The sequence below is a fragment of the Hyposmocoma kahamanoa genome, unplaced genomic scaffold (assembly GCF_003589595.1).
Source record: "Hyposmocoma kahamanoa isolate Upper Pololo Valley unplaced genomic scaffold, ASM358959v1 92, whole genome shotgun sequence".
Lineage (NCBI taxonomy): Eukaryota > Metazoa > Arthropoda > Insecta > Lepidoptera > Cosmopterigidae > Hyposmocoma > Hyposmocoma kahamanoa.
This window is the reverse complement of record NW_020654748.1, coordinates 16,387,824-16,410,756: the sequence shown is the minus strand read 5'-3', so window position 1 is coordinate 16,410,756 and position 22,933 is coordinate 16,387,824. Positions and strand designations below refer to the sequence as shown.

The window sequence follows — 22,933 nt, the reverse complement described above, 5'->3', positions numbered from 1 at the left end:
AACGTCGCCGGTATTAATAGAATCTTTGTCCTGCAGAAACATGCGGTTAGGGTAATTAACAATCTGGGCCCTACGGAGTGTCTTTGAGAGATAAGTTTAAAGACATTAACATTCTTTCACTAACGTCACAGTACAATTATGAAAATGTTATTTATATTAAGGAAAATATTAATTTTTTTAAGAAAAATTGTGACAGACGTAACATTAATACGAGAATGTTACTAGAATAGAAAAAGAAACATAATGTTACGAAATGTTACAGAACAGTTGCTATATAAAAATATAGCAACTGTTCTTGACAGTCGTCTTCATAAAGTCTCAAATTCATTTAAGGGGCAATGTATACGCTTCTATAAGATTGATATTCAAAATTTGCCATTTAGTTTAAAACTATTGTTAAACAAAAACTTCATACTAAAGGTACAATTCTGCGTACTTATATTATTACACAATTGTGTGAACCTTATTCCGCTGCAATATGGTCACTTCTTTTTTGGAGACATTATTAACCATCTCGATTTCCATAGATGAAATTTCAATATAAAAATAATCAGAACGTCGTAACTTGCAATAATATGGTATTAAACTTTCACCGATAGGCCAACAGGGTAAAGTTTAAATTATATTAACAGTCCAGAATATGTTATTTCTTTTTAAATTTGAAACTATGACTATTTTACTTATGTGAAACGACTAATTATTGTCAAGATTTCATAGTGCTTCAAAATTATGAATGTGTAAGTTTTGGCGACAGTGGTTCTGATTGTAATTAGGGCATAATTTAAGGCATTTCCATTGTTTTTTTTTCTTCGGTGGCTGTGACTCACAATAGCATTTGCGTGTGATGAAAATAAGGTCGCTTTTAAAAAGAATCCTAAATCTGATTGTAGTATAAAGAGAAGCAAACTTTTATCATAGCAATTTGTCAGTCTTTGATGACTTTTGTTAATTTGTGTTTGTTTATAAGGCTTCAATAATTTATGTCACTATTCTGGCCTAAGTCATTTAAGATAAATATTGCTCTTTGTAATATGTGTTTAAGTTGACTATGTTGTTATGCCTTAGTAATAAAAATATCTAAAGCATATCATACCGGGGCTCCCATTAGGGTTCATTGGATACTCTTCTGTAGGCACTCCATCATCATTCACATACTGCATCGCAACTTGGCCGTTTCTATTCAAAGTGTCAAGTAAGTACGACTCTGAAACTGTGAAGCGACCTTCGCCGTGAGCTACCCAAATGCCGAGGATACTGTCGTTCATACCGCGGAACCATACATCGTTGTTTTTATTCTCACTTATCTTTACTGCACTCCAGCGGCACTCAAACCTGAAACATTATGGTATAACGTGTATGAATTGATTGATACAATTATTTAAAAGTAACTCAAAGTCAAAGTCAATGGGATATTACTTTTTTGCCACTGCTGGGGAAAGGCTTCCCCTTTCCTATTCCAGTTATCTCCGTTATATGCCTACAATTCCCAATTGAATTAGTTTCCACTTCCTCGCATTTCGTTTTTATTTTTTTACGTCAAAGTTGTTTGTTTTCATGAGGCAAACTCCTTAAATTCGTTCAGTGTAGAAAAATATAACAAACACATACTTAATAATATATATAAATTTCTAATTAATGGCGTTATCTACGTAACAAGCAAATACAGATTTGTTGGAACTCGTGGGAATACCCAATGTCTGCCTCACTATCACAACATCCTTTCTTAACTTTAAAAAAATGTAAGTTATTTATACCTTTCAGAACTATTATGGTCCAAAAATATCTGTTTCCTGCCTTTCTGTTTGGTAGGCTCAGGGTCGATCCAGCCAAGAAGAGCCATCAACTGGCATCCATTGCAGACGCCCAGCGAGAAAGTATCGCTTCTGTTTTTGAAGTGAGCAAATTGGGAATTAAGAGCTTCGGAAAAGAGAATGCCTGCCGCCCATCCTTTGGCTGAACCTAAAGTATCTGTTGGGCAACAAGAAATATATGTAGTTAGGCACGATTTGGAAAAAAAACAAGAGTTCAGAATAAAATGTCATCAAATTGTGAACATTTTTATTGTTAGCTGCTTGTTCTAAAGTTTTATTAATATTATTGCATTGACGTACAATTATATGGACGTCGGGTCCGCGCTAAAAAGTGTCCGCACTTGTAAGGCGCTAAAATCGTATACAGAGCGCGACACTCCGCTTTAGTCTTCATTTGTTCTACTGACAGCGCGATACTGCGATGACATTACAATTTAAATTTCGAATTTTTCGAATTTTTTCGAATTTCGAAATTTCGAGTCAACCTGACTTGGGACTTTTTTTCGTGGTTTTTGTATTAGACCCGTCGTCAATTTATTTGTAAGTCAATGTATAATATTATTGTTAAAAGATTGAAGAAACATAGAACAATTCCTTCGATCCGACTAGACCCGAACTAAAGTCTGCCAAAGTAGGTAGCAATATGGCTATCGCTTTTATCACCGGAGTTACGGATCGAGCCAGCAGATCTTACGAGTTTTTCTATGTGCTTGTTGCAGATCTTTGTATTGGCTTTAAAACGAACTTTTTGAAGTAGCGCCACCTATGTGAACTTATGAAAGTTTCTTCACCCAGTTAGGTACCTTAACAGCTACCAATAGAATTACATAGATGTCGCAATATTAGTTGAAATATTTATTTTTATTGAATATCATGATGATTAGTGAATTAATTTCGATAAGACAAAGTCACATTGAATGTGATGGGTCGCCTTAATGATTACATTACAATTACTTTTGTGGTCTGCGGTGCTTTTATGGCAAGCATTAGCTTATGGTATGAAAGCTTTTAATTCATAGATTTGCCATTAGCAATTTGCTAACCTAATTTGTCACGTACAAGATATTTTGTCAAATCTAAAATATATCGTCGTCCTTTTCTAGATCTGTCAAACTAGGTTAAAATTTACACCAATTACAGCAGTCGAAAAAAGGCTGAAAATTTACTATACATATAAACTATAAAATATAAACGCATAAAAATTAAACGAAGTTTAGTTTAGGTTTTCGATAAACTACAACAATACATTTAAACTTACCCGCATAACTGAATCCACCAGGGAACACCAATCCCTGGAAAGCGTCCAAAGTAATCTTTTTGTTCTGCAAGTCGCTCATGGTGACGTCGAATACGTCGAAATTTGCCATCAGTAAGGAGGCAATCATCTCGCGGTCTCCATTAGTTCCTGTAACAATGTAAAAATGATTTAATCATCAAAAACCCCAAATCATCGGCTTCTGAGAAGAAGCACTCAAAGAGAACGTTACTTGTATAAAAAAATATACCAATAAACTTAATACAAGCCAAATGTGTAACCATTCCGAAATATTGGGAAAATAATAAGTCACATCGTGGCAGGAAACTGGCTACGCGTAATAATTTTTTGAAAATTCATAATTTTTTTTCACACAAAATCGCCTTGACTCGCCATCAACGTAAAAGCATACTAATTATTATAATACGTTCAAAAGATTCTTGGAAAGTTTATTACTTAAATTACACCAAAAGGCATGAACAGATTTTCTTAAAATTTGCTATATCACATTTTTACCAGACCTGAACAAAAAGAACTAATGCCAGTGGTCGTTAAATTTCAAAATACTTGTGAATACGTACATATAATGCAGTAATTCAAGTAACGTAATAATGTAGGCTCTCATGCTGCACGAGTCTTAATATAAAAATATATTAAATTTTATTATTATTGAATTTACTCAAAGTGATCGACGCAAGTAATTAAGAAAAGTCCCGAAGTATCCAAAAAACCATATTGCTAATTAACCAAGGTGCCTCATGCCGCACAGATTGTCACAAAACCGTCCAAAATACTGTCGGATAGTAAAATTATTATTATACAATTTTAGCCAGCAACGTAAAAAAAACTGTACATATATTGTTTGGCAACGACGGTAGATGTCTATAAAATGTTATTGTGAATATATTAAATTAAATTTGATCAGTGTCGTGGACACTTTCATAATCAGGAAGAACGAGGCTCTAATTGACAGTTAAAGTCGGTCCTTCGAAAGGTATACAATGACTCCTGAGGACACAAAAACGTAGGACCTCTAATATTGGCTCACTGAAAATAATAATAATAACATTCCATATAACACGAGGTCTAATCTAAACATATTACTGACGACGTTGGTGACTCAGCCATTAGTATTATGGACGTTAGATAAAGAGGGGGAAATACCCCGGAAAGTTTGCGAAACCGACTTTTAAAATGTTTATTTCTGGCTGTTTTTGGTAGCGCCCAATTTCTTAGCTCTGGTACTCATAGTACAAGAGAATCCTTAGTTTGAGACCAGTTCATTAATGGGGTTGTTTGACACATTATTATTATTATTATTACTGGCGTCACATACCTTCTTCACGGAGAACTGCAACTTTGATTGACTTGGTTTTCACCACTGCGGCTGTAGGGTCGAAGGTGACTTTGTATGTTGCTCCCTTTCTCTTCTCCAGACCTAATTTGCATACAATTTCAATATAAGCACTACAGACAACATATTTTTTTTGTAACAGGTAACTAAGGCATGTTATAAGTATTGTTGGATGATTGTCTGATATTTTTTATCAATATTGTGTGTCCCTATAATTAGGAAATATTATAATTATTAACTGAGATATTAGAATTTAAATTACATTAAAAAATTTATATATTTTGTTATACATATAGTAGCAGTGAAACTCCTTGTGAAAGAGTTCGTCCAGGGAAGTACTGCTACCTTACCTATTTCTGCCGCCAAGCAGAATTGTGAGCTTTACTAATAATATATTTGTTAATATATTAATATTTTTTATAATAACAAGTGAGGGGATGTATATAAGTCGCGCGTCTGGTCAGCTACACGCCTGTCTACAACGGTTGCACTGCCACTTAGGGCTTTAAATCGCAAAGATCTGAAGGGCTAGTGCCCTTCAGATCCCACCACTCCGCCCGTCAACCTGAGACATAAGTTGACAAGTCCCATATGCCTGTAATTTCACAAGCACCTTTACCCTTCGAAACCGGAACGCAGTAATGCTAACATTACTCCTTGGCGGCAGAAATAGGTAAGGTGGCAGTACTTTCCATGACGAACTCATTCAAAGAAGCTCTAAGGCTACTAATCTCTATACTTAATTATTATTATTAATCTTAATGCTGCTCTAATGTTACAATTATTAATCAGACACGTTATGGTGCAGGTGCTGGTTCGAGTCCAGCCGGATCGAATGATTTTTTCTTTATGTGCGATCTTTGTATTTATAAGAATAAAAAATTTAAAAGTGATTGTTGATTGAATCTTTAAAGTTTCAATGAACATACGAACCGTTCCATTCCTGCTTAATGCAATCGGAGTTGGCCTGTAGACGTTCTAGCTGATAGCTCGTCTCCTCCCACATCCTGAACACGTCAATCAGGCTCGTATTTAATACTTTCTCGCCATTTACTTTTATCACAACCTGGAAATAATGCACAATTTTAGTAAAATGATAAATTGAAAAATATTCTGTTGTTAACAGGGCTACAGCACATCTTTTACAATCCTATACATTGTCATCACAGCCCTTAAAGCCTATATTATTCTATTATATTATTATTATTACGCTTTGCTATTTTTTTTTTTTGGTATTTTTGAACGAATTATTTGATATTTTGCAATTGTTTGTATTTTATTTATTTTGTATGTCAAATAAATACGATTTTATTTATTTATTTATTTATTATTCAAGTGATACATTAATGTTCATGTAAATAATCTATACTTTAATGTTATTTTTGTTTTGTTTGTGATTTTGTTTTGTAATTATTTATTTGTGTCGTAACAGTAACAGTGCTTACCGTAAAATTGTTATTACTATTATTCTTTTTATGATACTAATTGAAGGGACGAACAAGTCGTGCACCTGATGATAAGCGACATGCGTGTTCACAACAGTTGCAGTGCCACTTAGAGCTTTAAAACACAAAGACCTGAGCTGACGAACTCTTTCACAAAGAGCTCTACTGCTAATAATATTAAATATGATGTACGAGGTATCCCGTTGCGATGTTTGGAGCCCAAAAAACGAACTACGGGCTTTACATTGCCATGTCCAAATGCTTTTTGTGTAGTTGCCGCCTATTACTTTTCCATAGAGCAGTATCAACAAGGTACTGATAAAATTCAATTATTTACATGCTATAAACATTTTATATTGAATGAATATAACTACTGACATTTGTGTATGCAGTACTATTTAAGTAAGTTCACCATGAACGTAAGATTATTGACTGTCCGTGAAAGGGTTAAGTGTGAATGTTTTTGATTGTATAAGGAGATTAAAATCTACTTACTGTCGAATCAGTGCATAATAATAATCACCTCACAGTTCGTAAAACACATTTGCATATAAGAAATTAGCAAACATAAACAAACCTACCTCAGACTGCATTCCATATTTCCCAACAGTACCAACTTGCTTGGCGTTCACACCGCCCTTATTATATTCATTCAGTACAAATGCCAAATCTCTCTGAGCGACTTCAACAACAATGCCAAGTTCTTCATTGAATAACACTTCGATCGCTGACGCTTCTACTTTCATATCAAGAACGAATCCTCGGATGCCTCCAATGCCCATTTCTATGACTGTCGTTATGAAGCCACCCTCGCTAACGTCGTGTCCAGACAGAAGTTTTTTTTCTGTAATTTATGAAAGGAATAATGAAATAATATAAAGAAATCAATGGCTATCTACAATAGTGATCTGTTTAATAAAATAAACATTTCATCAGGATCGTGTACGTATCCCATCGAGTTATAACCAGAAAAGAGACGAAATGTCATTTAATTTGTTTGAAAATTATTCTGCCAAATCATTACGGTGACAACTGCGTTCCGATTGGCTAGCCCGAATTTGAAACAATTGACGGGTGTCGTCAATTGTTTCACTTCAAATCGAGTAGTTTAACTTGAGCTTTGCTGCAATGGAGAAATACTTAAAAATTACATATTAATATTAAATTACCGATGAAATGTGATTCCGTGTATTTAGTTACTAGATGTTTTGCTGCTTATCTTTATTACAATAAATACAGAATAATATTATCTTTTTAATATACGGAGACGTACACACAGGTCAGTTGTTGGCGCGGTTCTATTTCAGTTACCTATCTAATTTGTGATTTCAGTGCAAACGAGAGTTGATATTTAAAAGTGATATAAGGCTAAGGATTATTTTAACCAATGGAATATGTGGTGTGTCTTGTTCACAATACAATGTTACACTTTATGAATACTTTATAAATTAACTTTTTTTGTTAGGCTACTACTCTTGAAAAGCAGGGACAGAAGTAATTACTTTTACTACATTCATAGTGTTAAGCAGATTACCTTTGAGAAGCTTCTGTGTGATTTTGAACAGTGATTTTAAGACAACAGGGTCGTCGAGGTCGGGTGGGTTATCGCCTAATTGCTTGAAACACTGAGCCAGAGAAGAGCCGCCAAGCCTGATGACAAAAAAACCAGTACAATAGTTTTCCACTCATGATAAAGCAGCTGTTAGTGTTTTTTTTTATACTTGAATTTGTAATGATGTCCTATTTCTAGCACAATAACACGCATAATTAAGTTTAAAAAAATTGAATCTTGTAGAATAATAAATTCGACTTGAATTAATATAATGTTCAATCCTGCTGCTTATTCAGAAGGCAAATTCGTTTGAGAAGAAACTCTAAGCATTGTTCTTTTAAAGATAAAATAGTTAATATTTCAAATTAGTATTGAATTCAAAACAACAATACTAATTTGTCCAATTGAAGGGCGACTACGGCGAAATTTACATTACTTTCAATGCATACAATGAATAAAAACGTTTGTTTATCTAGCTTACTAACCTGCATTTGTTGGTAACAGGCACATAAACGAGAGCTGCTCCCTCCGTAGTAAGAGCAGGTTCGATTTTGACCGTGATATCGGGACACGGGGCGTACGTCGATACCACTAGAGTCCCGGGAGATTTTACTGTAATTAAATAACAAGTTTTATTTACTACTTAGAATCTCAACTGTGTTACAGCTAGTTGCTAAATTTGGACTCCTGCAAACCCAGGTAACAAAAATTGTAAAGACATGTTTGGGTCGAGCGACAGGGACACTGGCTTTATTTCAGAATTAATTTTCTTACAAACGAAATTAAAGCTGTTTGAAAAATGTATATCGTATACTATACGTGTTCTATTTAGTTCAGTTTATATATTAAAAAAACATTGGTATATGTAAAGTACCTATTGTAATACAGCGGTTTTCATGTAAAATTTCGATGCAAGTTTGTATGTTTTTTCTATCGTGAAAAGTTTTAGGAATCGTGTTTTCACACCATGTAGTAATCAGTGTATATATTAACTTTACTATATATTATTTCCAAAATGATTGATTCAACACTTACACTGTTATGCGAAATCAGCCAAAGCTATTTGAGGTTGTATAGACTCTTAAGTATGTTTTTTAATTTTTTTTTATTATATTTTTTAATTTGTTTTATTATTACACGATATTATTTATTATTACGATTACTCTGAAATTTGTGAACTGATTTCGATGATTCTTTTTTGTCGGAAAGAGATTGCCTCAGTGGTGACGCCACTTAAATTTGTAGAAAATATTTCGCCTGTAATGATGAATCCCGTTTATTGGATTTCACTTATTTTCCGTCAACAGATTTCAATAATTTGGCAAAAAGATGTAATTCCACAAACGTTTGCGTTTGGTAGGTTTTTTCTTATAAAAAAGTTATAATTATTAAGATGCCTCTAATCATGACAGTACCATTATAAGACTGGAGTCCATTTATGATATTACATTCTCCTGGACACATCATTCGAGCCGTCTAACATTTCAGTATTGAATGCCCTGAGCCAAAAAAGTTTGATTGTTCTATATTATGAATGTCATTTATATAGGTCCTTGTTGAACATTTAAATTAACAAAACCGGTGAAAAAGTTTTTCTTCCATGATAACAATATTTTTATATTACAGTTTATTAAAAAAAAATCAAAGTGGTTCGAATTATGTATCAGGGAATGTAATGATCAATACTAATTTAACCAATGATAATTTAATTGATAGTTATACCACACATAGGTTCATGCAATAATGCTAATTGCTAATTCTATTTCGGACTATACAGCGATATGCGATATACATGTCACACGTCGCAGACAATACGTGTAAGTTTAAAAAATTAGTATTTAGTGATTTATTACCTTGTTATGTATGTTAGTCTAAGGTATGTATATGTATGTAATGGGTCTGAATATAAATAAATAAATAAAATAATATACAAAATATGTCAGTTGGATGAAAGCTATCGAGAGCGTGCCATCTATGTAGGCGTGATAGCATCAGCGATACGTCTGTGCCCCTCTTGCCGGGATATTCGGGTTAAAACTAGACAAGTTTACCTTTCTCCCCAGAGACGTGAGCGCACATAGACAACGAATCTTTCCCTCCGTCGATGGCAACGCCGATTTTCCCCATAGCTTCACACAGTGCTTTGCATGCTACCACTAGGGCGGCTCCCTCAGCACCAACTTTGCCTGCCCACATCCAGTTGCCGCTGCATTTTACGTCTTCTAACTCCGTTATGCCGGCGAATACCTAGATAGAAACAAGGAACGTCTTACGAGATCCATACACATAACAGGGCGCAGCGCTGTTTTTATACTAGACTTCTATACTAAACTATACTTATTTGTAACTGACTTTTTAACGACTGTATTTTTTTATGTATGTTACGCGATAACTCCCATTTTTGAACCGATTTTGACGATTCTTGTTTTTGCTGGAAAGAGGGTGCATTGGTACCATTTAAATTTGAAGGAAATATTCCACCTCTAAGGGTAGCAAACTAGCGGATGAATCCGGTTTTGCGCACTTTCCGGTACCTGATTTCAATAAAACTTGGCAAAGAGATGTAATTTTATAAAAAAGTTACAATTATGTTACTATCAGGTCCTATGTACAACTTGATTCCACAAAAAATAAATTATTGTTTGCGTGCGCTTGACAAGAGATGTCAATATATAGAATTCGCGTCGCGCTCGGTGTGTGCTCGTAAGTTATCAGAGCCTTCTGACAATAGAATCAAGAAACATTATATATGATCCCTCATATGTTCCACTGTCCTATCAGGTATGCAAGGAAAATCCATGTGGATTTTCGTTGCATTTGACCAGCGTGTTTGAAGAGAGACAACAATAAATATTTTAATAATAATTTCGTTACTTGAGGTTCCCATGGCTGTCGTGAATAAAATATATACTCTACAATTCTTCTAATGTTAAACAACTTACCAAATTAGTAAGAGCCTCTCCAAGCGACAATCTCGCACCAGCTGCGGGGTCAAGCAAGCCCTTAACATTCTGTGTGCCAATAGAAGTAGCAGAACCGACCAGCTCGTTATATGATAGCGCTATTATGGCACAGTCGGCCAATGGCGTGTGTAGAGGGCCTATGCATTGCTGTTGCGCTACTAGACCTGTGACGCAACGGTCGACCTATGTAGAAAATATTACCTTGTTAATCCATATAAGTTATAAAATTCGATCAATTAAACATAACAGGACAGAAATTATGAAATTTCGTCGTTTATTATAAACCAAGTGACAAAAAATGTTTTGCGCCGTGTTGCATATTTTTAATCGCAAGTGTTACCTTAAACGCCTCAAAGCCTCAAAAATCTTTAGATAGAGGTAGCATAAATATTGTTAGCGCCGAAAAAGCTTGATCATCCATTGTTTTTAAAAAAAATTAGCTGTTGTGGTTACGAAATTCATTATTATAATTGTTAATACAAAGATCGAACACGTAGAAAAATATTATTCGATCCGGCCGATACAAATTTAATTACAATTAATAGCGACATCTCTAGCCAGACTGGTAGCTGTAAAGCTACCTAACTGGGTGACGAGATACTTTCATAGATTTCTCATAGATGGCACTATGGCTAAAAAGTCGTTGAAAACCAAATACAAAGATCCGACAAACAAGCACATAGACGTACATAGAAAGTACGTGACATCCGCTGGTTCGTTCCGTGGCTTAGTTGGCATAGCGTCTGCCACGGTTTGCTAGAAGACGTTTGAATCCGGTCGATTCGAAGGAATGTTTTCTAAGTGTTCTTTCTTTCTCTTCTTCTCTTCTCTTTGTATTAATAATTATAACAAACTAGTGGTGCAATTTCACAAAAAATAATTGAATACCAATATAATACAAATTTAATTCATTATTATAAATTAAAATTAAATTTAGTATCACATTTACATGTCTATTCTTAAAGTGTTTCTCTACTACTGGTTGGCCATCAGTATGGCAAATTTGTCCCTGCTCGTGACTCTGGTCCACTCCCTTATGTTACTTAACCATGACTGTTTACGTCTTCAAGCGCGTCTCTTGCCTTCAACCTTTCCCATCATTATAAATTGAAGCAGTCTGTATCTATCGTCGTGACCGCGATATGTGATTAATAAGGAATGGTTGGAAAAAGGTGTTCCACGGTGTTGTATGTATATACATACTTGTATAAATATGTATGTGGAATACCTACTACAAGGAGTGACATGATGAGTTGTTAAAACCACCAAATTTTAATTAATTACTTTTTCGAAAACCGGATTTCCGGAAATGGTTTTACTGCATCGTAGTACAAAACTACTCATCTAGGAAGTTAAAGTTGGATTTTACAGTAATTGTAGTGGTGCCATGTAAAAAAATGTCTTTTCATTACAGTAAACCTGCTTGGTGGAAAAAATAAGTATGGTGGCAGTACTTCCCTGGACGAACTCTTTCACAAAGAGCTCTATTGCTATTAAAATAATAATAATAACGCTATAATAATAATAACAATAATAATAATAATATAGCTATAATAATAATAATTGAGTTTGTACTCAACATAGCCCCGTAGACACATAGACAAACACAAATTACACCCAAACTCACGAGAGAAATAAATGTAGGCCATACAAATATTTCTCCCGGCCCGGGAATCGAACCTAGGACCTCTGCGTGGCAGTCCGGCATGGTAACCGTTCGGCCACAGAGGCAGTTAAAAATTAAAATGATGATAATGACAAAGATGCTTATAATACTATGCAGACGATGATGCTTATATACAATGCTGATGCTGCAGATGCGGCTGATGGTGCTTATGGTGCTGAGTGCTAATGATTCAGATTGGACCTGTTTTGGATTGGATTGTTTATAAGTGAAAATATTTATAAAAACCTGTAATTTTGTTTTTTGCGCTTACACTTAAATCGGCGGTAATGGCTCGATATTTAGAGGAACGCTTCAAAAGGTTCAATTATTCATATGAACGTTACTATAAACAATGTTCATATATGAACCATTGGCCACATATAAATACCTTTTAATTTAAATCAAAAGATAGTAGAAGTTATTCTTTTTTCAAATTAAACATTCTGTTGTATATGGCCAGTGATTCACATGAACATTGTTATCATATAATTTAACCATTGTTATAGCGTTTCTCCAAATATATCTATGAGTGTATTGGTACCTACCTTGTTAGTCAAGTATCTCTTGCTGGCGACATTAACAAGCCTCAAAACGCGATCGAGTGCACTCTTCACGGTAACGTCCTTGGGTAAGGTTAAAGGTAATTTGGTCCTCTTATCTTGTTTCAAGTCAAACGTCTTTCGGGGCATATTTCCTGTTTAAACAAATCTATCTTCAACCGACTTGGAAAGACTTGGTAAGCTACACGCCTATCCATAACAGTTGAAGTGCCACTCAGAGCTTTACATCGCAAAGATCCGAGGGGCACTGCCACTGCGGTTGTCACCCTGACACATAAGTTGACAAGTCCCATGGGCCTGTAATTTCACCAGCACCCTTACCCTTCAAAACTGGAACGCTGTAATGCTGACATTACTGCTTTGCGACAGAAATAAGTAAGGTGGCAGTATTTTCCAGGACGAACTCGTTCACAAGCTTTAGTGCTTTCTTTCTACGAATGACTACTAAACTTAGAATGATGATTCTTTCACCTAATAAATAAATAAATATTAGACAACATCACATACGTTGATCTGATTCCAAAGTAAGTAACTAAAACACTTGTGTTATGGAAACCGGAAACAACGAGGCCACGGTGCCACAAACACCCAGACCCGAGACAATATAGAAAAGTTAATAAATAACGCAAACACTCATAGCCCCATACTTGGGAAACCCTGTGTCGTGAGTGCCATGGACACACATATTTATAATCACAAATAATTTACACCCAAACTCACAAGAGATATAAATGTAGGCTATACAAATATTTTTCCCGGCCTGGGAATCGAATCCAGGTCCTCTGCGTGGCAGACCAGGATGGTAACCGTTCGGCCACAGAGGTAGTTAGTTTCCTACATTGACCCGGCCGGGGATCGAACCCGGAACCTCAGAGATGGCGACACCATAAAAGACCGGTGTGCAAGCCGGAGGTCGGAGGACGGAGGTCGTCAAAGTTGTATTGTATTTAAAAAAAAAATTCTGTAATCTATCAAATATTTTTGTGATTTAGATTGTAATACGATAACTGTGAGAATATTGAAGTAGGCTATACATAACGGTACATACTCTGTCAGTGTGTACATAAGACGCCACCAACATACTGTCAAGCTGATTATATATATGTCTTAAATTATGTTGAATTTAATAAAATAAATTAGTAATAATTTTATTACTACAAATGACAATTCTACATTGCAACGAAATATGTATGTACCAGTTGTCGTCCCAAATTAATTTTATTGATATAAAAATACCGCTTACCTAACACAGCTTCGAGATGTAAGTCGTAAGGCAGTTTAGATTTGGTTTCAGGCTTGACCCTTTCATTCCTGTTAAGATACTTGGGGTTAAGCGAGTCCTCGACCAGGCTCATGTAGCCGTCACCCGTCACTTCGCCTACGAATGACACTGGGCATCTTTCGCGAGAGCAAAGGTCTGTTGGAAAAACACAATAGGGTTTGATTTTTTACTAATAGCTCATGTCTTCGAATATGAGTCAAACCACGTGGGTGTGTCATATATAATTTAATTTGATTTATAAAAGACAGGATTAGATAATATTATGCATACAATTTGTGGCGTGGCTACGTCATAAGTACCTTACAGGTAGTAACGACAAAAAGGCTGTTTAAACTCAATTCAAATATTTAGCCACGGTGAGGCAACAAACGCTGGTTCCAGTTCAGTCAAATCTAAGGAATGTTTATTGATCTTTGTATCAATAATAATAATATAATTATGAATATAGTAGTAGTAAAAAACATGATATTCAACAACATAAAATGTATTTTACATTATCTTTTAAATTCAACTGGCATTCAAGATCTGTCACAATAATTGTTTTGTGATGGGAAACATTTATAATGCAGAAGCACAAATGTTACTAGACGATCTGCACCAAACGTACAAAAAAACAAAAGAAGGTCAAGTAAATCGCGCTAAGTTTCTTTGTCGCGAATCACCTTCGTGTACTTACTATTCAATTAAAAATATTAATTGCCTTCAAGAATTAATATTGATACCAAGAACGAACAAACACAAAGAAAAATAAATTCGATCCGACTGGACTTGGTCTGTTGCCTCGGCGACGTGACAAAAAATAAATAAATAAAAATACCTTCCAGAATCTTCTTATTTGCCTTATTACAAAGCAAGGCGTCGTTTTCTTGGTACTCAGCTCCCCAAAGCTCCAGGGTAGTGATTGTAGGGTCTCCTAGTTGGAACTCCTTGGTGAACACTACTGCTCCCTCAGGTTCCACTAGCTCCTTTAGCACGTTGCCGTTGCCGCCAGCGCCTTGGTCGTGAATAGCTACAAAAATACAACAACGTTATCGTTGTTATAACTACATTTACTTCAACATTTGTGTAACCCTACTTTTCGACGAAAAAGAACTTCGAATATCACCCAAAGTGCAACTTTCTTTAAGCTTTGATAAAATACAAAGAGGTTTTGTGGAAACTCACATTCAACAGGGTTGATTTTAGCTTCCAAACATCCTCTAACGACACGATTGAGACGGTTGCCCATTTCGGCATCACCTGGAAAAAGTATCAAGTTATAGACACATTTCAAGAAATCACATTGACTTATAAATAGATTTTCAATATAATTATGTAAAGAAGTTCACTAACTCTTGAATTGGGGGAATTAGATGAGTAGGTCTCGGTATAGTATTTCGGTAGCACTAATTTCGTAGCTGTGGTACTTATTATACAGGGAATTCCACAGTTGAGACCAAGTAATTATCTGGCATATTATTATTATTATTAATTTGCATTGAGGTCTCTAAAAATTAGAGGTTGAAATCTCCCTTGAAAATAGTGTCGTCAACTCAGCACTTTACGCACTTTTAGGTTCCAATGTGGCTTGACTTCAACCCCAAGTCTTCTACGCTCTTAACCGATGCTGTTCCACTATTGGATATGGACTTCTTTGCAGACTAATTACCTCTCTGCACGGCTCCGAAGTCTAGTGCAGCATCCCTGGAGTCTCCACCCTGCACAGCGACGGAAGAGGCTGCGCCTCCGCCCACACCGATGCGATACACCGGGCCCCCAATCTTCACAAGCAGCATACCTATATCCCAATAATAATATAGTGTAGATATTGATAAGTTTTCATTCCTTATTATACGGAAACCCCTTCGCGACTAGTGTGCTGGTCACACTGCCTCAGTGGCCGAACGGCCGGACTGCCATGCAGAGGTCCCAGGTTCGATCTTGGTGCAAGCTAAGAAATGATAAAACAGTGTAAGGTAGCATAAAGTCGCACGTATCCAAATCGATATAAATAAGGGTCAATTCAAATGGACAGTAATAATAATAATAGTTTTTATCGAGTTCTTAGGTTTTCGCGATTGTTGCACATAGGAAATGAAACTATTTTTCCGGATTTAAATCGCGTATATTTGTTTTTTCAAACACTAACTAACGTTCGAAAAAACAAATATACGCGATTTAAATCCGGAAAAATAGCTTAATTTCCTAAATAATAGTTTTTGTATAGAAATATCACATTACATGTACGGTTGCTTTGCTCTTATTGCATCGCAGCCTTAAGTTTCTCAACTACTATACACTGTACAACCAGTCATCTACCAACCTACGTCTCAATCACTTCCTCCTTATATCACAATGGTGCACTGGTGACACAGACTACTTTTCATCTGCACTATAGCGTAATCAAGGTATCTTCAGTAGAGTTCTGTGTGAAGTTAGCATAGTGATATCACACGCCGCATCTAAGATTTACTATCGAAACCAATTTATTTTATTCCTCGTAATTACTACACAAAATAAAATATTTTTTTAATTTTTCATTAATTCAATTTTTAAAAAGTTTTACAGAAAGCGACTTTTCTTTATCGCTAGTCAAAAACTTAATGGCTTAACCACCTAGCGATGTTCTACTGCTAATAGTATATATACATTCTAAGTTTATTACACATTTCGAACGAAGAACCTGAATCCAAGGTCATGGAATAAATTTTAATTTATTTTATTCACAATTAAAAAGTTTACAAAAAGGAACACAAGACAGCTAATAAAAACCATTAACAGATTTATGTATCGCTGCCATCACATGCTATCAGGCGTCTAACAAAATAATTACTGACCAATACTTATACGTATCTAATAATTTACGCAACTTACACTTAAGAACTAATAACTTTAACAATTTGATAAATGAATTGACTTAAGGATCGTTTTACAATTTTTTGGTTTACCTATAAGTTTATTAAAAACGTCACTTGGGAATTTATTAAGCAGTAATGGTAACATATATCTCCAGACACGCTTTCCATAGTTGTTATTGTAAGGAGGAAGAACATACCTAAAATAAAATATATAAGAAATAAAAACAACGAAACTGACTGGTAGCATTAGATACTTTTATATTTGCAATATCATAGATAAGTGTCATTATACTAGGAATTACTTACCCTTTTCAGGTTTGTTTTTTTTGATCATGTCATGAGGCATGTATCCAATGCCGCCGCTGAACATTATCGGTTTCACGAACTCCTCGCGCACATTGTCGCCATTTTTCAAACCGTACGATTGGACAAAGCCTGAAATATTAGATAGTAATAAATATCTATCTAAATTCGTTTTTTTTTCAAACAAACCAATATCCGGGCCCTTTACAGGTCCTATGGTCACGGCTAAATGGTCATGGTCAGCCACCTGTGACCATGGAACCTGTGGAAACGGCCTGAACCGTCAGTTTGTCTGAAAAAATAAATAGAAGCGCTTTAGATTCGACGAAAAAATAGCTTCATTTTGCATGTAATTTATATTTACTATTTTAATGTATATTAGGCGTTTAGCGCTTTTCCCAGTAGGTTAAATTAGAATTCTGAGCAGCGTCCCCAGTGATACTATGTTCGAATGCTCTTCCGCAAATTTTCCTAGTGCATAACACTGATAACCTGCCATGGAATTATTAGGTGTCATTGTTACCGTGGACTTAGTGCTCGGGGCTCGAAGGTCAGTGCAAAGTAGTAGAACGTAGATGAGCGTTACAGTACCTGAAATAACAGGCTCCCCGAACTTGTTTCCGTAATCAGAAGCTCCGTTACTAGCATCTATAATTATTTGTAGAGGTGATGCAAAGTTGCTAGGGTATTCCCAGCCTTTTTCTTCCCACGGCATGTCATATCCTAAACAAAATAAAACTCCAGAAGTTATTAATAAAATAATTAAAAGAAACAAAATAAGGAAAAGATAAAAAATATCTCATCCTCCTTATTTCTGTCTTTGTATAAAAAATCGAGATGAATCAAATTGTCAATTAATAATCCTGTATGAGGTCATAAAGACAGATAGTGCTCATAAGGAAAATGAAAATTTTCTGTTAAAAAAAATTTGCTGGAACATTTCAAAAATTGGGTGGAGACTATTATACATATGAATAACAAGTACGACAGGTTACCTGATAGGTTTCTTCCAGTTTGTTATTATTTTAATAACTAAATATTGACATACATACGAAATTTTTACTTTGTACACCCTGAAGGCAATTGAACACTTTCTACGACAGACAATTACTTCAGAAACATAAAAGAAATAAAAGTCAATTACAAACGCGGACGAAGGACCCCGAAGGTATTTCGGCCACATAGAACGAAAGCTGTTGGATAGTATAAAGAGGTTACGGAGAATTAAAGAAACAATCATTTTGAATGATATTGCCAACTAAGCCACGGAACAAACTGGCCGACCTTTCGAATTTTTCTGTGTGCTTGTTGCAGACCTTTATTTTTGGTTTCTGAAGAAATAGATTTCTCACAAATGGCGCTATGGTAAAAAAGTCGTTAAAAACTAGAAACAAAGATCTGCAATAAAGACATAGAAAAATTCGTAAGGTCACTACTTCGTTCCGAGGCTTAGTTGGCATAGCGTCTGGCGCGGTTTGCTGGAAGACATTGGTTCGATACCATCTTTGTATTAATAAGCATAACAAACATTCATTTTTTTAAATTAAAGAATATGTATACCATCAAGTCTGGTTCTTCGGGTATTCCTGCAGCTACCGTACCGTATCTAGTTTGTATGTTACAGATTTGACATAAAGTTAATTTTGCTATGTGCAATATCGTTACAAAAATTCGCTTCCTTTTCGTGCCGCAACAATGTAAATTGAGTCTATGGTACTCCACGCACTATGCTCCTGACATACCGCTTTCTCTTCGTCTACTCTCCGCCTATTCCCGCATCAAACTTTTCGTACACGGGTACTTTTCAGTTGGCCTTTTTTAAGGCCATGCACAATATCTGTGAGATATGTACATTTAGTTCTACATACGGGGTTTCTCTTCATGTTCGCTCCATCTCTTCCTAATGACCAAGCCATCGAATAATTTAGTAGCAGTAGAGCTCCTTGTCAAAGTGTTCGTCCAAGGAAGTACTGCAACTTACCTATTTCTGCCGCCTATCAGTAATGTGAGTATTACTGAGTTTCAGTAAAGGGTAAGGGTGAAGTTACAGGCACGTGAGACGTGTCAACTTGTCTCAGGGTGAAAAGCGCAGTGGCAGTGCCCCTCAGAACTTAGCTATTTAAAGCTCTGAGTGGCACTGGAACTGCTATGGACAGGCGTGTCGCTCACCACCAGGCGCACGACTTGTTCGTCCGGTAACTTGGTATCACAGAAAAATAACAAAAAGGGAATTGTAAACACTAACCTGGGATATAAAGATTTCCCACACTATACCCCGCTGTACCAGCCACAGTATGTCCGCCACGTCCAACTCCCTGGACATCCCTAATCCTGCCACCAGTGCCTGTGGTTGCGCCACTGAACGGTGCTACAGCGGTAGGCATGTTGTGGGTCTCAGCCGTGAAGATGATGTCAGATTGTGTCACTTCTTGTTTGACTTGCGAAGGAGCCGTTACGTCGACTGGACGAAGTTTGGTGTGTTTAAATCCTTTGATGGCACTGAAATTTATTGTTTAATTCGTATAAATACATTGACTGTTGTAAACATTACAAAATAATTTCTTATAAGTGCGAGTGAATAAGCAATATCTTGTCAAAAGCACGGCGAAATAGAGAGAGAGAGAACTAATGACGATTTCGTTCTCATATTCGCGGTATGAGAGATAGGCATGCGAATTCAATGAATCGTATCGTAATTTACTCTCTTCTCCGCAATTTACGACAATTAGATTGAATGGTTATGAATGTATATAGTACTTGAATAATTGATTGTACCTGCTATTATCTCCAAATTTAATGACATTGTTGTTGTTGGAGCTGTTCTGAGTTGACGCGACCATATCTATAAGAGATTCTTTAATTTCTTGACCATCCAAAATCAGCTTACCCTGTAAAATTTTCAAAACTGAGTAGCGTGGAATTAGGTAGGTACTTAAAATTATTGCAGTATAATTGTGCCTTACAACAGAAAACATGGAAGTAATACGATACGCCTATTTAATATGTCACAGTAAAATTACCTTGAAAAACCAATGGCGTGAGTGTTCGCTGTTACTTTGAGCAAGGTCAAATAATTCCACACTGGTTGGATCGCGTTTTAGTTTATTTATAAAAAGATCCATATAGAAATCCATATCCCAAGAGTCGAAAGCCAGACCTGCGAGTAATTTACAGTACATGGAAAATTATATATAGTGAATTAATAATAATAAAGTGAATTAATAATTACGCACACACGCAACATAGCCCCGCACTAGGGAAACCCTGTGTCGCGGGTGCCATGGACACACACATAGACAACCACAAGTTACACCCAAACTCACGAGAGAAATAAATGTAGGCCATATAAATATTTCTCCCGGCCCGGGAATCGAACCCGGGTACCTCTGCGTGGCAGTCCGGTATGGGAACCGTTCGGCCACGGAGGCAGTTATATATGTTACTTATGTTCTAATTCAAAGGAGTTAAAAAGTCTTACCAAGCCTTTGGTTCACACTTTCCATGGCTGGTCTACCTTCTTTCAGTAACGGTACTACAAACCATGGCTCTAAATCTTTAGGCAAGCCTTCATTAAAACTTTTTCTAGGAAGATTATCTTCAGTGTAAATGCATTGTGTCATCCTATCATGCAAGGGAGCCGCCAATGCATCAAACAGATCTTTGGAAACATTCTTAGCTTTTTGAAATGTGATCAAGTATCTAGTGGAGACTTCAAGACGTATGATGTCACGAAGACCCACGCTTTCACAGATTTGTACAGAGTTACTAGAGTCTGCTGTGGAAAAATTAAACCTACAACAAATTTTATATCATGATAATATTATTTTTTAATTTATAATATTGATTACAGAATGGATTGAAAAATTCTGACGAGTTAGGGCTACTCCTTTCAATAAGACAGCCTCTCAACTCTTTTTATATTCATAATTGAGTTTGGCCAATACTGTGACAAAGGATTTGGCATGATTGTGACTTGTTTCTTATAATTAGGAGAAGGAGAATGAGATGAAGAGACTTAATTTACAATATCACTGAATAGAAAGAAAGGAATAAAAGGAGAGAAGACAACATACTGACTACATGACTTACCTGGGTCCAATTTCAATAACAACCTGATTCTGCCTGATATCATTGAAGACAGTCTCATTTTTTAATGATTGAGGATAGAGAGGTGAGCTTAAAAGCCACTGCAATATTTTTATCTGGTTGATATTCAAGTAATCGCAGCCTTCAGCCAACTCCACATGGTAACAAAGTTCGGTTGATAACTTGGTCACTCCTGAATCGACAAGTTTTAATTGTTGAAGTATCTCATTTGTCTTATGAGCGCTGAAGGCTTCAGATGAAAAAAATCTAATTATACACATTTTCACTATCAATGTCTGAACATTAGTTGTTGAAGTCGCACACTATACTGTACAATTCGATATGGGGGACAAACTGTTTAATGAGACTCTTACATCAATGTCAAAGTTCATTCGTATCAAGTGGTACTATCTGAAACAAATATAGATAGATAAACAACTAAGCTTATGCAATCTTTTCATTGTCTTTATTATGCGTTATTTTATGTATGTACACCAATAGACGTAGAAAGCATTTAAGCAGACACAAATTTAGGCATTACAAAACAAACTTGGAATAAACTGGGAAAGACAATCTGAAATATTTAAATTCTTTTAAATATGTCTGTATAATAACTTGATACATGGATTTCCATGCAACAAATGTTTTTGTTTTCTCATTTACTATTATACTATACTTCCAAAGCTCATTATTGGCTGATATGCTTGAGACGGTAATAGTCACTTAGTGGCTTGGTGGGGTTAATAGTTTATCAAGGCCACTGGAGGTCTGTTTGGTATGTAGTATTGTTGCCATCAGTTATTGTGCAAGCTAAATGTTCCTTGCAAAGAAACAATTGGATTTCTTTCTTAGTATTTTTGCTATTAGAAAATGTAATAAGATATTTAGATTATTATATAAAAATCATGGTCAGAACTAAAGATACCAACAAAATTATATAATTAATAATAATATAATAATAAATATTGTCTTATTCTTGATGACAAAATTGTACATTTTAATGAATTGCACATTTATAATTACCACACCAAATACGTATTTGGATAAATTGTTTGAATCTTACATATATCAAGTTTCTATTTAACACAAAAAGCAGATTTTAAAATGATTTTAAAGTTACTTAAGTTACATAACTAAGTACCTATTGTGTTAGACTAGGTGGTTTACAAAGTTTTGGCATGAACAACACACATCGCACCTTTAGAATGAATGTGACCCAACACAAAATCTACATTTTTTCACATTATTTAATTTATTACTCTTGAAGTACTAAAGATACTTGATAGTCCCAGAAAATAATGATAAATACTCAGTTTTATAATCTCAAAAATTTACAAAAACTAATCACGATAAGACACTTTCTTGTTGTCATTTGACCTAACAAGAACTGAGTCTCTTTCATTTTCACCAACTAAGTAAAAAATTTAACGATGATTTAGGCAATGAAAATAGGTCAATTGATAGTGCATGACTTTTTCGCCAACAGCGGTGGAGTGTTGTATTTGCATATGCAGATTCAACCTTAAAATGCAGTTTGACTTACCAAGGTGGGCATTGACTTTTTAGTAAGTCAATGAAGGTGGGAATACGGTGGAAGGAGTGGAATACCAAACATATTATGATAGAGACCCATGTAGAGAGTATGCTAAATGAGTCAGTTCCAGAGTAACAACCTCATGAAAAATTATTTTTAAAGTTGTTTTATAGTATAAATACATTTCTTGGTTTTTTAATTAGGTCACTTTCAATCAAAAGGTGCAACAAGTAGTTCTGCTAATGAATTGGTACTACATGGTAATGGTTGTAGTGGTAATATTAG

At 35.4% G+C, this 22,933-nt stretch overlaps 1 protein-coding gene across 1 annotated transcript; it reads right to left on the bottom strand.

Moving 5' to 3' along the window:
* Positions 1 to 899: 899 nt before the first annotated feature.
* Positions 900 to 21,525, bottom strand: LOC113236422 (phosphoribosylformylglycinamidine synthase). Its single transcript, XM_026472473.1, has 22 exons — positions 21,118 to 21,525; positions 20,507 to 20,820; positions 20,049 to 20,185; positions 19,804 to 19,916; positions 19,274 to 19,527; positions 17,620 to 17,751; positions 17,032 to 17,160; positions 15,537 to 15,665; positions 15,053 to 15,127; positions 14,706 to 14,897; positions 13,850 to 14,023; positions 12,592 to 12,740; positions 10,360 to 10,563; positions 9,469 to 9,664; positions 7,903 to 8,029; positions 7,400 to 7,515; positions 6,447 to 6,709; positions 5,354 to 5,486; positions 4,403 to 4,504; positions 3,070 to 3,216; positions 1,755 to 1,968; positions 900 to 1,332 (listed from the first exon to the last, which is right to left on the bottom strand). The coding sequence occupies exons 1-22, from the start codon at positions 21,393 to 21,395 to the stop codon at positions 1,062 to 1,064; spliced, it is 3,849 nt and encodes a 1,282-aa protein (XP_026328258.1). The 5' UTR covers positions 21,396 to 21,525; the 3' UTR covers positions 900 to 1,061.
* Between the last annotated feature and the right edge of the window lie 1,408 nt (positions 21,526 to 22,933).